The sequence below is a fragment of the Suricata suricatta genome, chromosome 10 (assembly GCF_006229205.1).
Source record: "Suricata suricatta isolate VVHF042 chromosome 10, meerkat_22Aug2017_6uvM2_HiC, whole genome shotgun sequence".
In the NCBI taxonomy this organism is placed as follows: domain Eukaryota; kingdom Metazoa; phylum Chordata; class Mammalia; order Carnivora; family Herpestidae; genus Suricata; species Suricata suricatta.
Genome location: NC_043709.1, coordinates 38,978,940 through 38,996,586, shown reverse-complemented (window position 1 = coordinate 38,996,586; position 17,647 = coordinate 38,978,940). Strand labels below are relative to the sequence as shown.

The 17,647-nt window shown below is 35.1% G+C and overlaps 1 protein-coding gene across 1 annotated transcript in view; it reads left to right on the top strand.

The window, feature by feature from the left end:
* The window catches only part of NAV3 (neuron navigator 3), an 821,156-nt gene that overhangs the window by 594,162 nt on the left and 209,347 nt on the right, over positions 1 to 17,647 (top strand). Inside the window, exon 7 of the mRNA XM_029954939.1 lies at positions 15,142 to 15,210. Within this exon, the coding sequence (XP_029810799.1) occupies positions 15,142 to 15,210 (69 nt within the window). The remainder of the gene's footprint in view (positions 1 to 15,141; positions 15,211 to 17,647) is intronic.

Here is a 17,647-nt window from a genome sequence, read left to right as displayed (position 1 = left end):
GCACATCAAATACCAAAATCTGTGGACACGTGTTCTTTAAGTGACTTATCTATTCCCTTTACAGCCCCTTGACAAAGGTTCCCGCGACCCCTGCCACACACGTTGCTCTTGGAACCCTCTTCCCATTGAGGACATTTGCCTTTCTCTCTTCCAGGAAATATCATTCCCTTCTGGGGGATTCACTCAGAAACTGGGACGGTTTACAGCTTTTCAGCCTGGGGTTATAAATCTTGCAAAGTATATTAAGGAAGTTTAATTTAAGATGACAGGAAAGCTCTGGTAATTTAAACCCTCATGAACCTGGCTTCAATTAGTTTCTTAACTCAGCTCTGTGTTGTGGCCTATAGTGTGCTCTTCAAAAAAGTCAGTGAATCAATTAAACTTTAAACAAACCAAAACACTTATGAATATTTTTTAAGTAGGACTTTTTCTTTTCTAGAGAGAATAATTGAATGGAAAGAGCTTTCTCTTTAATTGTCTCATTTTAGGAGACCAAGAGAGCGTAATAATAAAAGGGCATATAATACATCCACATTTTGCTTATGTTCTACTTTTACTGTTTAAAAAGCTTGACAACTACTCATACTTTTGTTGTTATAGATGAAGCATCATCTATACAGTTTTGGTTATTTTAGAGTCAGGCAAACCTTGGATTAAATTCTGTCTGCCAATTCCCAGTAGTGTGGCATTGGGCAAATGATTTTAACCTGTTCCAATACCAGTGTTCTTACCTCTACTATTGGAATGGAGGTACCTTGCTCATGAAGGCATTGAGAGGAGCTCAGGGAGTGATTCATGTATAAAGTGCCTCCTTCGCCCAACACTTAGCATGTAAAAGACACTCAGTTCAGCTACTGACACTTTTCCTTCTCCCCCTTTAAGATCATGTCGTATGTATGATAAAATATATTGGCCCATGTTAGTAACTGTAAGTCAGCCTCATCACTTGTCTCTTCCTTCTCACTTTCTCTGATCAATTCTGTCCATTCCGCTTTTAACTTGTATTACATATATGAAAGTAATTCAAAGTAATAACATCCTTATCATTGAAAACAACAGAATAATGCTCAGACCATCTCACTGTGGACAGATGAAGAGGAGGACTGGGGTGAAGAGCCAGCCTGTATTTAGACAATGCAGGACCTCCCAGGGAAAACTAAGAAAGGGACAGCCTGTAGAGTTAGAAGAAAACCAGAATTTGTTTGCCTGGAAAGCAAGTGAAGGAAGTTGTCTAAGGAGAAGGAGGAGATTAATAATAAGAATTTATATGATGTCCCAGTCACCATTCTAAGTACTTTATATACATAATCATTCATCGATTCCTCACAGCAACCCTATGATATGAGAATTTTAAATAATCCTAGTTTTCAGATTTAAAAAAATCTGGAAATGGAAATGCCAGTTAGATTGCACAAAGTGTCATCATTACTGAGCTATAAATTTAATCCAGGCAATCTGGCTACAGAGGTTGAGGTGAGCTCATTGCCCACCTACCTACAGGATGTCAACTACGTCAAAAATTGCACAAAAGCAGGGTGAGCACTGAGATCTGATTCCTCGGTTTTTCAGCAGAGACTCTGATGAGAGCTATTCCAGTGGAGCGGTTGCTGTGGCAACTTGATGAGAATAGGTTCAGTGGAAAAGGAGAGAGAGGAGTTAGAGGTGGTCACTAGCTTGTGGACAGGTCTTCCTAGGAGTGCTACTAATATGGTGAAATTTCACTCTTTTTAGCTCTTTTATTGATTAACTTTGTAAGTTTATATAATGAAAGAACATCTTTGCTTCTCTCTCAATCAACTGTAGAATATCTTTTGGGTTCCGTATTATAAAACATGGCTGTTAGCATTTCCATTCAGTTCTCCCTCTCCATGAACAATTTCCAGTCTCTGTTATCTGCACTCTTAAAGTTAAGGCTCATAAGATTTATATTCTGTTTTGTGCAGATTGATTCCAAGAATTTTTTGAAACCAATGGAATACTTCTATAATGGCTATTAGAAATATGTTCTGCAGAATCAGACATGTACTGTGATTCCTCCCTATTCAGCACCTTTCTTGAGTTTCTATTGGAAGTTGATGTTTGTTTGCATGTGATTATAAACCAAGAGATAACTTTAAGAAGGAGCCAGCATTGCTCTGTGCTGACAGTTCAGGACCTGCTTGGGATTCTCTGTACCCCTTCCTCTCTGTCCTTTCCCCATTCACCTTGTCTCTGTCTGTCTCAAAATAAATAAATAAACTTTAAAAAATTAAAAAGGATGAGCCAGAGTTCATTTAATGATGTTTTAGAACGATGAGTCCAGGTGTGCTGAGGAACCTCTCCATGTCAGCATCTTTTTTCTCGGAGTATTCACTTATTGTAGTTAAAATTGCTTCTGGTTGGTTTGAAGATTAATTAATTAATTGGCTTGTTTATATCCAGCCATAGAGTGGTCATTGAGAATAATTGACATGGATATTTAATTAATCTCCTTTTTATAATCCCTTCATATTACCTGCTATTTTCAAGACCAGCTTTCTTCTTTATTCTTCTGGATTAATCCTTCCTCTGTGTGTACATTGGGATGAAGCTAATCTTCCTATGTGTTCCCCATTAACATTAATCCATTTGTTTTCAGTTTTTCAAAGTCTGTTGAAGTCTCTTGTCCACTGATGGCTATTGTCTTCTGTCCTATTATTCTTGATATTGTGAACTTAAACCCTAATCATTCCCTTTTCAGCATGTTAATGGCATCATATTAGGGAAAAGGGAAAACATGAATTTGAGTCTCAGAAGGCATGGGCAGAATCATTATTGGATCTGATAACTTTCTTTTTTCTTTTTAAAAAAATAAAAATCAATTAGCTGAGACATTTTCTCGAGATGAATAATAAAAATATTATAATTATACTCTCTTTTTTCAAGAGAGTTGGGAGGATATAATATATAAAGCATTAGACTGCCTACTAATATAGATTTTAACTTAATACTTGTGTTTTTGGACATAAATGTCTAAGTAAAAACAATGGTTAGCCAGTGTTTTATAATTTGCTTTTAAAATAACCAAAAATGTGACTTGTGTATCCTCACATCCTGTGATTCAGGATAACATGTAATTTATTTCTTCAACATTTTACCACAGGACATTTTTATATTCTTTTTATATATCTTACAAACACTGTCTCCCAAGCACTAGACATTGTTTGGTTCAATTTGATTTTTAGTATATACTGGGGCACTTCTCAAATAGAGCACTGATAATGTAGACTTGAGTATTATACCTCCAATTTTATACCATATGAAATCATTTTATATTTATCTGTTTCCACTAAAAACTGTATTTAACTTACTGATTTAACAATAGAAAGTGCAACTGTCATAATAACTATATAATTATGTCAGTATGACCACTGAATTATTTTCCTGTAGTCAGAGCTACATAGAAAACCAGATAATAATCAGGGGATGACAGGGTGAACATCAAATTGGATTTAGGGGACTTGTAACATTTCTGTAGCTGAGACAGTCTTGCCTATAAGACTCCAACCATTAGTCAAGTGTCCCTCCTCATCATAAAGCACACTGTTAACATTTGCTTCTTCATATCCTGTTTCCTGAACTTCCACTTCTGACAGCCCCAACAATCTTTGCCTTTCTGATGACCTCTTAGTCTAAGAAGATGTATAAACACAATCAACCCTCTTTCCCTGCAAGAACTGTGAGGTGGACTCTAGGCCAAAGCTCATCATCGAAGATGTTTTGAGACCCAGCCACCCCTTAATGACATGAAACTAAATGTGTCTATGATTACATTTGTTTTGCAATACATTGAGAATAGTCCACTCATAAGAACTCTATAAAGCAGATTTTTTCCCAGATCTTCAAACTGTAGACATTCATTTACATAATTATTGTATAAGTATAATAATTAAAGTCATTTTCAGAAACACATGTACAAAGAAATAGTTAACATATTTTAAACTTCAACACTTTTTAAGTCTTAGAAGCATTAAATAACTAAGATTTTTCACTAATAAAGGTATTTGCCCAAGTCTGTTGAAATTTTTAGCTTAACAAAACAGTTTTGTCTAATGGTATTCAGCGTCCTTTATTTATTTACTTATTTATTTATCTATTTATTTTTTATGGTTGCATTAAAATGAACTTTTGGAGTGGAGCACTTAATTTATCGTGATACAACTTTACTCCATGCTAAAATTGTAAGTGGAAAAGTTCCCTGGAGCATGATAGTGCTTTGACCTATGTGTAAGTACAAGAATTGTTGGGAAATTTTATTTATGGTAAGATTGTGAGAGAAATATGAGCCTGGCTTCCTGAGTTGCCCTGTATCTTGAAGTCCTGCATTCCTGAAAGAGCATGAGACTTTAATGCGGTAATATCTTACACAGGCATCTCCCTCTCTAGTTACCGTTTTGAGATCCCACAAAAGTAGACCATGCAGGTGGCCTTATTAACTGTCAGTTGAAATTTAAGATAACACAGAGGTTATAATCTATTTACATGTCATATTTCACTAATGGGATAAGTTATCATAGTAACCTGTCTCACATATAATCAGGATGATATTTCAGCCACCCAGCTACTAAAAAGAAACACATGTTGACGAAAGCTAAGTTTCTGATGCATCTATGGATTAGGCAAGAACTGTAGGCAGTAATGTCTCAGCAAAATTGAAGCATAGAGACAGTATTTTTATCCCATCCTCTGATGGTAAGTATAGTTGTCGCAGAATGTAAATATTTCTGAAGGAACACACTTGGTTTTGAGGCGCAAAAGATATTTTTGCAGAAGTGGTTGAACACCTCCCTCTTTTTTAGAGCTATTAGCTGTAACACTGCACAAGAATCCTATAAAAGGGAAAAACTTTATACTGAAGGAAGAATTTGGTTTAGAGAATTCTTTGAATCTTAATGCTGGATGTGTGGTTTTATATTTACTCTTAGCAATTATACCATATATAAGGGTATATATTTTAATCTAACTCAGTCTTAAAATGTTAGTGGATGTGTTTTATTATCTTTAAAACTTGTTATTTTGCTATGTCTACTGTTGTCTAAAAATCTTTTAAGACTTTCTTCCTATGTACTTAATTATAATATATGTTGGGTGACTTCTTCCAAAGCTCAAGCTATTTTCAGTGTATTTATAAGGGAATCATTTCTAACTTTTTAGGATGATACCAATAAAAGTACATTTGGGATTTATAAAGTGTCCACTAAAACCCATATCCAAGAAATTTCTTACCTCCTATTTTGTGATTTTTTCGTAGTCCTCCTTGGTCCTTTGAGAATAGTGCTGTTAAAGAGACAAATGTGATGTTATGATTAAGTGTGTTTTTCTCTTTCTTTGAGAACCAAAATCATAAAATATCTGACTGCATAAGGATTCTGTAGAGGGATTTGTGCTCATAATATGTTTGTGTGGCTCTAAGTCTTACTGGTAAACAGACAAGAGAGGAATAAAGGGCGGTTCTAAAATAATTTTCTCTATGTTTCTTAATACAGATGAGGAGTTATAAGAATGTATATAGATGAAAAATTGCCTTTATAGTTTACCTTGCTTAATAAACATTCAATTATACTTGTATTAAGTACATACACTTTAACTCCTTTGTGCTTGATTTTTATGTTTTAATGAGTCCATCACTGTGCAATTGGGCTTAGTCAATGAACACCATATGGAAATGAAATGAAATATTTTAATGAAAAATAATATTGTTCCTAATGATTCTTCGTATATCACATTAGAGCCCAGTGGTCTCTTTCATTGGTGATTTGAAATTTCAGCTGAGACCTTTTAGCAAACAGTCAGCCCCCACCGTGTTCCAAGAATTATGATAGATGTTTGGTTGAGATGTGGTGATGATTTTACCATTCAAATTGCTGACAGTGTAATAGAAGACCTAGATATTTAAACAGATAGTTCAATCAGGTATGCTAACTAATCCAACAGAGTTACTCAGTGACCGCAGTTAGAGGAAAGAGCCCATATGAAGTCACTGATGAATTAAATGCCATTTATATTTAGGAAACAGCAAGTATGTGGACAAGGAAAAAATGTACATAGAAGTGTGTTCTGAGTATCCATTACTGTCCAAAAAAATATCCTAAATATAGATGTGCAAATCAGTAACCATTTGATTATAATCATGGATTTTTCTGAGCCTGGGAGTCAGGCACAGTGGAGATGGTTTGTCTCTGGTCCATGGTGTTCAGGACCTCTACAGGGAAGGGTGGAGTGGTTGGGGTGTCATAGACTGCTGGGAGGCAAAACATCTGTGGCTGGAGAATCTACTTCCAAGGTGACTTTTTCACTCAATGTGTCTGGCAGCTTGACTGGAATAGTGCTTACACAAAGCTTCCCCAGCATGGCAGTCACAAAGGCATTGTACTTCTCACGTGGTGCCCTATTGGTCGATGGCGTGACAGGCCCACCCAGATTCAAGGAGAGTGTCAGTGGAACAAAGATTTCACCTCTTAATGAAAGGAGCATCAAAGAATTTATTATCGTTTAAATTGCCACTAAATTACCATGTTTAAATGGCAACAAGGTGTGATGAGAGATAAGACTAGAGAAGCAGGCAGAGGTCAATTTATGGAGGCTTTGGATGTTATGTCTAAGAGTGGGGACTCATTTCTTGAACATAAAAGATAATTATCTTGGAGATTTTTTTAGCAGAGAAAATATGATGCCGTTTATAATTTAGGAATATGACCTTGGTAACAGAATAGAAAGAAGATGTACTTTGGGTGTGGAAGGGACCCTGCAGCTACAGTGGCAGGAAAGTGAACAGTGTAAAGTTAATAGACACAAGGTTCTGACTAGGAAATGGGCTTGGGGATTCATCCTTGGAGATAAGGGTGAAAGAAAATTATCATGATTCTTTCTTTCTTTTATTTTTTGACTCATTGGATAGTGATATATTTTAGTAAAAAAAATAATACAATCCTCAAAACAGATGAAAAGAAGGAAATAGCGAGAAGAAAGTTCAGCGTCGGCCTTCAGTTTGATATTTCAGTGGGACCTCTAGGTGGCGGTGTCTTGTGTGTGGCTCCGGAGCCCAAGAGAGAAATCAGGGCCAGAGATGCAGACATGGGAGCTTTGCTTAACTGTGTTTATTGATTGAAACAATAGAAATGGAAGAGATTAGTCAGGGAAAAAGGATAAAGCTAGGGGGAAAAGGGAGGTCTCAGCAAACTTCTGGCAACCGCATTTAAGAGAATGTTCTGTTTTGCAATATATTTGGAGTTATGGTAGCTTATTTGGTATCTTCGTAGAGGCAAATTGTTTTTGTTGTTATTGAGGAATGTCTCAATTTTTGAGATGTTTTCCTTGTCTTTCAAATCAGTTGTGAAATCTAGAATACAAATCTAAAACAGAACTCTAGTTGAAACATTAAAGTAAATTTACTGTATTTTATAAGCACATCAAAACTATATTTTCATCTAACCACTATATTAAAAATGGACATTAATTAAATTCTCTAATTGACACACTTTGGATTATGCACGGTGTTGAGAATTATGGGTTTTGAAAGTCTCCCCCTGTTAATGTTGTTTTGGGAATGGTGTTTCTTGGATGTCTTTCTGGGACCCACAGGAATTCATACTGTTGAGTTCAGGAAACAAGAAGAGTAGTATCCAGAGATATTGGAGGGAGAAAGGGACTTAATTTGTTTTCAATAAATCATTGTCCCCATGTTATTATAAATTTGGAGACGGAGAGCCAGGGTTCAAAGCCCAACTACTCTACTGAGAGGCCCATGCTTATGGGATTTAAGATTAAGAATGGAGTACCTCAAAAGTGATGGATGAGAACCAAAGAGTGTGGTGTTGGGAAGACCAAGCCCAAGAGAGCAGAGGAATTCTAGAGATTGAGGAACATAGGACGTTATGTTGTACCAAATTCACTGGACTATTTATAGAGCTTCCTGTGAGGACTCAGTTTATTCAGGGATTCTCAAATGTACATCTTAATCCACTAAATTTTCTTTTTAACTATCATAGTTCTTATGTAAGCCACACCCCCTTCAAAGTGATTTCCAGTTTAAGCCTCATCAAAACTTGAGGTAGGTAAAGTTATTATCCTCATTTAACAGATGAGGAAACAGGCACAGCGAATAGCAACAGCTAAGCCAGGATTCAAGTAGAGCAGCCCGAGTCGAAATCCTGTGCTACTAACCCATATGCTAGATTTTACTACTGAGATTAGAGTTTAATAATTCACAGAAAATGCAAATTTTAATGGACCACTTTTATATACCCGTCTAATATTTGCATGTTGATCCTTTCAAGCTTGAAGTAAATTCAGTTTCCGTTAAATAATCAAATTATACTTTTTAGAAAGGGGTTTGAAGTGTTACACTTCTCATGCATGTGAACCATGCATTTGTAAATCTTATTTTTCCAAGTTGAATTTTTCTAGGATCGTGCCAATACATACAGGCAGTCAATAAAAGTCTTTAATGATTAATTAACTTGTTGGTCCCATCAATAAATATGTGCTTGTTAGAATAAATACAACATAAAACTGAATTAAATTTCATAATATCTATATCTACCTGCCACTTTAAAACCCTGAGGTATGTCCAGTTAATTAATTTATTCATTCATTCAACATCCAAAAGTGTTTATGTACTTATAAGAGAACCATTATGTTAAGATAACAAAGTGATCTTGACTTTAGCGCCACTGTAAAGATGAATTTACTTACTACTGAGTATCTATCTTCCCAGTATATCCTGTTAATTTGTTCACCCTGACTAGTGACATGATTTAGAAGTTGAGTCTTCATTTTTTCCCATCATACACTGTACCAGGGATGTGCAATCTGCTTTTCCTACTCTGCATCTATGGGACTGTCCTGTGCAACTCAAGCCAGAGAACCAGGAGTCATCCTAAAATCTTCCCTTTTCTTCAGTTCTTACAGCTACGATTAACTCCTCTCATTAATCATTTACTTCTGTTTCCTGTGCCTCTGTTTCATTCAGACGCTCCTCAAATCTTGCCTGAGTTATAGCAGTGATTTCCTATTTGGTCTCCTAGTTCCAGCCTTGATAAACATCCCAACTTTCTTCCTCCTCCAGTTCCTCCTTTACACATCTAAGAGAGAGTCTCTCTAATCTGATAATTTATCCTTTATTCTGCAGTCAAAACCTTTTGGTATTCCCTCCTACATCAGGACAAATGCTCAATTCCTTAACAAGTTGCTGTGGGTTCTCTGGGTTCCTAACTGGGCAAGTAGTGAGTGTTAAAAGGATATTTGTAGAATGAAGAAATAAGAATAAAATATTTTCAAGCATCAAAGTAAATATTTTAATTATCATAATAAGTAAAATAACTAAACACAATTCAAATATTAGTTGTTCCAACTGAGATTTTTTTTTTAGAAGAAACTTGGTAATAGCTGATGGTGATAAAGAATGGTAGATTGTGTGAGACTCAGATATTATGTTTTGGTAATTTTTAATGATTCACATGTGCTTTATTTATGGGTCCAATTTAGTTTTTGAAAATAAAACTAAAGATTAAGATTATATTTTAAAGATTATGTAACTCTTACTTCTGCGTGGAATTCCACTGCTCTAATAACTCTAATAGAAATAGAATCTTCAACAAAAATCTGTACTGAGCCCCTCAAATCTTCTTAATATTTTGATGAGACAGTAAAGAGATTAAAATAAGTTTTTATTCTCATTCTAATTCTTTCTATTAATAAAGATGCCTGAATCCTGGCCAAGTATTTTGAAGCTACCACAGGACTCAGTGGAAAAGAATTCTATAATTGACTGATTAATCATCGATGCATTGGGTATGGGAGTGGCACATTATAATTATTGTGCCATCTTTCCTAGTTCTGATTAAGTATTGCTTAACACTTTAAGAGATTTTGTCTATTTGGAAGAATTTTGAGAAGAGTTGCTTTGGTACAAAAAGTATCTTTCTCTCTCAAATTGTATTATTGCCTATTCTAGATTTCTATATAAAGTGATCCATTGAATTAAATCATTAATATTGTTTATCTGAATACTAAAGAATATCTTTTGAAAGTCTGTGTCTTTGATACTGGAAGAGTTGCTATTTTATAGCAGTAATGATATTATGATTATTATTATTATTATCTTGGATATATAAATCTATAAGACAATGAATTAATAGAAAAAGAAGCATTAAAATATTTATTGCAATTAGTAATAAATTTGCAAGAAAATGATACAGTATAATAGAGCACAGATTCTATAGTACCTAACAGACCAAAGTTCAAATTTCAGTACTGTTATTTTTAAGATGTATAATGTATACAGGTAAGTGAATTTCTAAAATCTTTAGTTTCATATTTAGTCATGAAGAGAGTTTCACCTTTACAGGACTATTGTAAGGAACAAGTGAGAAAATAAATGTAAACTGCTGGTCACTTACTAAGGACACCATGAAAATGAGTCTTTTTGTGCCATCCTTTAATATACTTCTGATATATCCATTCTTTTTTTTTTCCAGAATCTAATATATCCATTCTTAAAATGATTCCTCCTGCATAAAAGACAGGGATATAATATATCATTGTTTAATAATAATAGTTAAAATTGGTCAATTAATCAGTTATTAAACATATACTAACCCCATGAGAGGAATTAAGAATGTACAAGTGGACATAACGTAATTCCTGTCCTAGTGATCGATACAATCTGCTCAAGACACAGACAAATACCATGGTAAATTCCCATGTTAACTTAATAATTAGAGAAGAATTAAGACCTGTGGACCATGGGAGGACAAAACTAACTCTGGAAAACTTGAGAGATGCTTCAACAAAAGGTGACATTTGAGCAGGACTTTGAAGCAGCAGGAAGATTTTATAATGTAGGGAAGAGAAGGACTGGTATTTGAGATGAAGGAAACCTTGTGAAGAGCCATGGGCCCATGGGAGAAGAGCCTGTAGACAAGGAGCAGAGGTGTGGTGACAGTGGAGAATACAGAGCATAGATGTGCAGAGGAGATGAAGCTGTAAGAGTCTGAGGAGACATACTGAAACACTGTAAACCAAGTCACAGGGCTTGGATTTTATCCTGTGGACAATGAGGATTCAACAACAATTTCAGAAAAAGGGGTTGTCATTCATTCTGTCTTGGGAAAGTTCATTCTTTTGATTATGAGAAGAATGATTTGATTTGTCTGGAAATAAATTTGGACTGATAACAAAGAACAGGTACTATTAGGCTCTGTGAGACAGATGATTTACAGGGAAAGTAGTAGGTAATGATGAAGACAATGCCATACTGTTCAATGGAGAAAATGGTGATAGTCAAGTTACATGACAAAGTCAGAGAGAGGATAGTTTGAAAGAAGGAGAATGAGTTGTTATGAACGTTTTGGGAATATTAGGGAGAAACCGAGGTGATAGATCCAGGTATAATATCTAGGGGATGTCAGGATGACATCTAGGAAAGGAATGAGACTGAGTTTAGGATTGAGATTTGAGTATAAAATGTAGAACTGAGATCAAAAGAATAGAGGAATAGATCACCTGTTGCCTAGGATTATAATTTTGAAAATGTTCATGGTAATACTACAACATTTAGTAGGGGGAAATCGTCAATCTATATTTGGGAAGGGGGCATGGCTAGAGAGGTAGCTGTTGCATTCGGAAAGCTAAGTGAGGTGAAGATTTCTAGAAGGAGGGTACAATAGTATCTAAAGCCATTGTAGGATAGAGGATGAGGCATGGCTTGAAATGTTTACGTAATGCTGTTTGACTTTAGAAACCAGAGGCTTTTTCCTCCAAGACTGAACATTTGTGAGTATTTTGTAGAGTGTAGCTTTTTCATTTTCATTATGCATAAGAATCCTGTTAAAACGTAAATGAGACCTGAGACTCAGTATATTTTTTAAAAAGTCCCGAGTGATGCCAGTTTTGTTGGTCTTTGGACAACACTTTGAGTGGCAAGGTTCTAGCAGTTAGTAAAAACGTGTAAGTCACAATTAGGATCTGTTTACTCTGAGAAGCTTTCTTTTTTTATAACAAGTGGATATTATAGTTCAAGATGGGGATTTGCACTGACGATAGATTAGGAAGGTCTGGGAGTTTGGATCTTTCTGGATCTCGAACACCAGATGAGTTTTATTATTATTTTAAATTAAATTTGATTACCTCTAGTTTCCTCCTCTTGTCTCCCATATTAGTAATAAAAAGGATTCCCTTGATATTTCACAGATAGATAGATAACTGTTTTAGTAGAACTGACAATAAGTCTCACAATATTTCTTTTGTGCTTCTGTTTCTGATATTTTTACCACCCATTAGCTAGAAGAAGTCTCGTTGGACAATCTTTCCAGGAAAAAAAAAATACACAATCTTTAATCCAGATGTTTTAAAAATTCTCAGTTTAATGATATTCTGATTCTATTTATCTACGGTGTCTTGCCTCAGAGCTGTGTCTACATGTCCCTGTGTCTGTTTCACCAATAAATTGTATTAGCTGTACCTCCTCACCTAGTAGACTGTTTGTGCATCTGAAACTTGGGAAATGGTATTACAAGCACTGTGGGGGCGGGGAGGGTAGTAAAGTGTTTTTCTCCGGAGTGTAGAGCCAGAGCCAGGCAGAAGATTAAGAAGAAAAAAAGGAGCCATAAGCATTATGGGAAGTATTGGGGCTTGAGTTAGTGCAGTAAACAAGGAAGTCGAAAGAGAACATAGATGCAAATGGATTTATAGAGGCTCAGTCCATGTGACAGCCTCCTGGATGCAAATGTACAATAAATAAAAGGAAAAAGAGAGGAGTCAACTATTGAGGTTTCAAGCCCATTGGATTAAGAAAATGAAGCCCCTGTGAATAGAAATCAGGTAATTAGCAGACGGATCTGATGAAGACTTGGGGGATAAAAGAAGGAAAATTGTGTTTAAATCTTGACTCTGAAGATCATGAAAACAGGCATCTTGTAATCAGTTGATATGGAGGGCTGGGAGTGGAATGCACACATTAATTCTATTTTATAGTAGGTTTTGCTTAAAATCTCAGGTAAGAAATGAATTGCTAAGTGAAAGTGCATGCAAATGTGTGAGGAGAAAGGGCATATGAAAAATCATGCCTTTAAGACCTGAATAAAGGAAAAGGACCCATTGAAGGAAAGAGAAAATGGGTAAGAATGATGGTGGGTAAATCAAGTGAGCTCACTGGTACTACACTCTATGAAAGAAAGATTCCAAAAGGCAGAGAAATATAGTCAAGATGTTAGAGTACGGTCAGAATTCAAGAAAACTGTGTTCTTCACATAACAGTTTCACAAGCCTAAGGGAAGCAGAACAGAAGCCAAGTGTCAAAAGATTAAAATATAAGGGTTTGAAACAAAAATCTAGGCAAACATAGAATATTATTATCGCCTAATAAATTAGAAAACACATGTGGACCATAAATCCAAACTGATTTTAGCAAGTCAGTTGACCTCTCTAGATTTTCTCCCCGACCCACTTCCATCCTGGAAATTATTTTACTGCTTTAAAATCATGGAAGAAGCCCCTATGAGGTGGCTGCACTGCCTTTAAGGAAGATATATTGTTTCACTGTCATTTCTCCAGCCCATATGTGTGTTCAATTTTGGAGAGTACAGGATAGGACATAGTAGTGAACCTTGAGGTAGGTCTCTTTCTCTTAGATTGACAAAGTAGGCTGAAAAGTTCACAAAGAACGTTCCTTCTTTGGGTGTTTTATTTTAAATTTAGATTTTAAATTAATATTTCATTTCATTCACACACTTTGGTGTTTATTTTTATATTATTCTCTGATATCATTGTCACTCGAGGTAGTTTTGGCAGCTGTGGCCAGCTGTCTCAGTGCTCAGTGACATTAGAACACAAATTTCATTATGTGCAAGTAATAATAATTCAGATATCGAATGTGAAAAATGAGTGCTATGAAAAGCTCCTTAACTATGCAGGTTTTATTCTTTTCTACCCAGACAGTGTCTATAGGTCTTCTTGGACCTACCACAAACTAGCTTAGTGGAGCAAGATTAACTTAGGAAGCATGTCAGCACCGTAAGAATTCCGTGCCTTGACTAAAATCCCCTTTACTTGGCAGCCAAGCAACTGGACAAACCGCATCAGGGCTCCCTTTACCCTTTTACCCAGATTTTAACACCCCCATGTCCTTCCTGTTTCCTTGGAGACCTTGGAAATGGCATGAACAGCAACTGGGTTCATGTAGAGTCCTCACAGTTCACCTGACAAGTGATTCTCCACTCAGGCATCAATCCATGACCATCAGGGTATCTGAACATGTTTCTGGTCTAACTGGGTCTCACCATAGCCTGAAAAACACTAATTTTCAGAACATTCAGGTAATTCCAAAATTAGTTTAACTTCAAGTGCAAAATTTCATTTTGTTTGCAAAGTATTCACTGTTCCTTAGAACTTAGTTTAAATAATGCTTCCATTTGTGTCTTTGAGCAAAGATTTTCATTTAAAAAATTATTAAGAATTATAATTCAAGAATGCCCAGAGGTTGTCATTAACAGTTGTTGAGCTTGTTTTTGAAGAATTTAACTTGAGATTAATCGATTTAACATTTTCATAGATCTTTCTTTAGAAAGACATTTTGTATTGTTCCCTTCCTTAAAACATTCTAGGACAAATACATTACATTTGTCAGAAACCAGATATTTTAGTCATTTGGTTTTCAAGATAGTATTTTGGTTAAAGCATCAAATTAGAAGAGCTTATTAAAGAAAATCATGACTCTCACACTTTTTCTGTTCATTTTAACCTTTTTGGGAAAAAGATCTTTTTATCATGAGAAGTCAGAATTTAGCTTTCCTGAAGTTTTCATAATCATTTATGAAGGTTGATTTTTTTATGAGATGAACTCCTCCTTAAAATAAATTGAACAATATCACACACACATAATTTTAACATCATTGATGACACTGTTACAAGGGGTGCACAGCATGATTTCATAGTGTGTTCATTAATCAAAGGTCATGGTATATGTGTTGCATTATCATAATTTTCTAATTAATTTATTCTTTATACATGCTTATACATGTTCCAATTGCATTTCATTAACTCATAGTTTTCTTGTAATTTTGTGCTTTCTTCCCATGTTCAAAGAATCTCTTTAATTCAATTTCTCTGTTTCTCCTCATACAGTCTGGCAGCCAGATATGCAACTCAGTCTAATCACAGTGGAATTGCAACCAGTCAAAAAAAGCCTACTAGGTCAGTTAATATCTCTAATTTATTGCTTGTTAGTGATAATAAAGTAACTGCCCAGTGATATTTTCTCCTATCATTCTAAATTTTTTTCATAAATCACATACTTCTGGATGAAAACTTTAGAGGACTGAATTCCTCCAAGTGGATTTGTGTACTCATTCTCAAGAATGAGCATGTCTGTGTTAGATCATTAAATGGGTTCTGGCTTCTTCTGTTTTAGTTTTGTTATATATACTGTTATAACTGGGCTGAAGTCTAGCTTCTAGGCTTAGAGAGAGTCAAGGAAAACATTACTTTGAAGGCTCCATTCTTTCCAAGTTACAGAATCTGGAAGTCACACAACTCGAATGTAATTGCTTTTTGAGATGGGCATGCATTAATTACTGCATGTTTTGGAGCAGAATTGAGAAATATTGACAGATATTTGTGGGAAGGTTAGCGCCAGGTCACCAGGCTAACCTGGACTGTTCTTTTATCTGCAATAGTCTAAATTGTTGCTTCTTTATGACATACATATTTTAAAGACTGTCTGTTACAGTAAATAACTGCATTATGGAAAATGCCGGTTTATAACTGTGTGCTGAAAGTGGTGTGTTTTTAAAACCATTAAGTTACCAAAGGCACGATGGTACAGCCGAGTGGAGCCACAGTAAATGTGTTTTGCAGCCCTGATTATTATGTGATTATATGTGCCATCTCGCTCCTGGAGGAGTACCTCAGGGGTGTTTTCCTAATCACTGCTTTGATAATATATCATACCTACTATATAGTGTTTGACCATGAGGTCTGCTAATGATGCCTTGACTTGAGGTATGTTCTTTTCCTCTTGCCCCGGTTTTCTAAGTTATGTTCATTTCCATAGTAATTAAAATGATTCTGAAGAGAAAAATGTAAAGGGAATTTAATTAAAAGTAAGAAAAATGATATGAATTCAGATGTGTGAAGAACAGTGACCTGTCATGTACAGTAGGCATTTTTGATAACCACTTCTAAGGCTCATGCATGTAAAATATACTTTAAGTGCTTTGATTTAATAGAACATCTCTCTCTCTTTTCTTTTTTTGGCTTCATTCTAATTTCTCTTTTTATTACTTTGATGAATGATCTGGAGCTCTGGCTGCCTGTCACATTAGGGTAATGAGAAGAGCAAATGGATTTTTTAATTTGTTTTAATTTGTTCTTCTGAGAACTGAAGATCATTTGGCTTCATGGGTCACGGTAAAGATTAAAATGCATTCTAATTGCTTTCTAGAAACAGGTCAAGTTTCATTGCAAGCAGGGCAAGTTTTGTGACAAAACTTGTTTATACATGTGAGTTTGGAATGAACTTTCTAAGTCTGTAGCTGTTTCTACAGAAATGGTTCTCAGATTTATTATGACTGGGATATTTGGCCAAATTAATCAATCGAGTTCTTTCTTCAGAGTGCTATCATGGGTACTCAAAACTCTTGGTGTCTGTGGTTAATTGTGCTCTCCTTATATATCCTGTGGATCCATTTGATCAAAAATCAATGCTTGAATCATCAAAAAGGTTCCAATCCCGTATATGACACAACTTCTAATTGGCAAAACAGCTGAAGGAACTATTTATTAGCCATATGTATTTAAACTCCAAAATACAGTCAACATTTGATGACCAAGTATTCCAAGAAAGCAGAACTTCTGTTTTTAAGCTGATAACTTACATTTTTCTGATGTTTATTCCATATTGCAATACCTGTTACGATTTTTTAAAAGTAGCTGTAGTATTTAAGAGTTTTGTTTCCTAATAATCTTTGGACATAATACTTCAATTATAAAGGTGAGTTAAAATATGAATATAGTAACAATCGATCTTGAAATAGTGATGTATTGTGCAGCAATGATATAAACTTTATTTCACTTTAAAAATTTATTGTAAGAGAACAGTAAAAATGTCAATGCTTCATCCATAAATTCTGGAATTCTTTTTTCTTTTAAAATAGAAATTGTCAGAGCAGTACACTGTGACATTCACATGATGGCAGCAAATGATGGCAAAGATGCTGACCTCCTTTAAGATTAAGTTTTTAAATACAACATAGGACACCAACATTGGTTCCTAATTACTGGTTTTAACTGATACAGGTTGTTGATTATATATATAATATATTAATAGTATAAAATAAAATATAGTGATTGTACATTTTAGGCACAATTCATGAAATAATCGATACTTGAAATTTCGTTGTGGAAACTACTTCAATGAAATAAATTATGCACATTGGTATTTAATGTTAGTCCATGTAAAATAACTCTGAATCACAAACTAATATGAAACTTACCTAATTTTAAGACAGCCTGCCTATGTGTCCTTATGGCCTGTCTTCCATACACAAAGAATAGCAGAAGTTACTGTAGGTGGGTTTTACGTTGTCATTCTGCTCATAGAGATTTTTTTCTCCTGGGACTTTCATCCTTT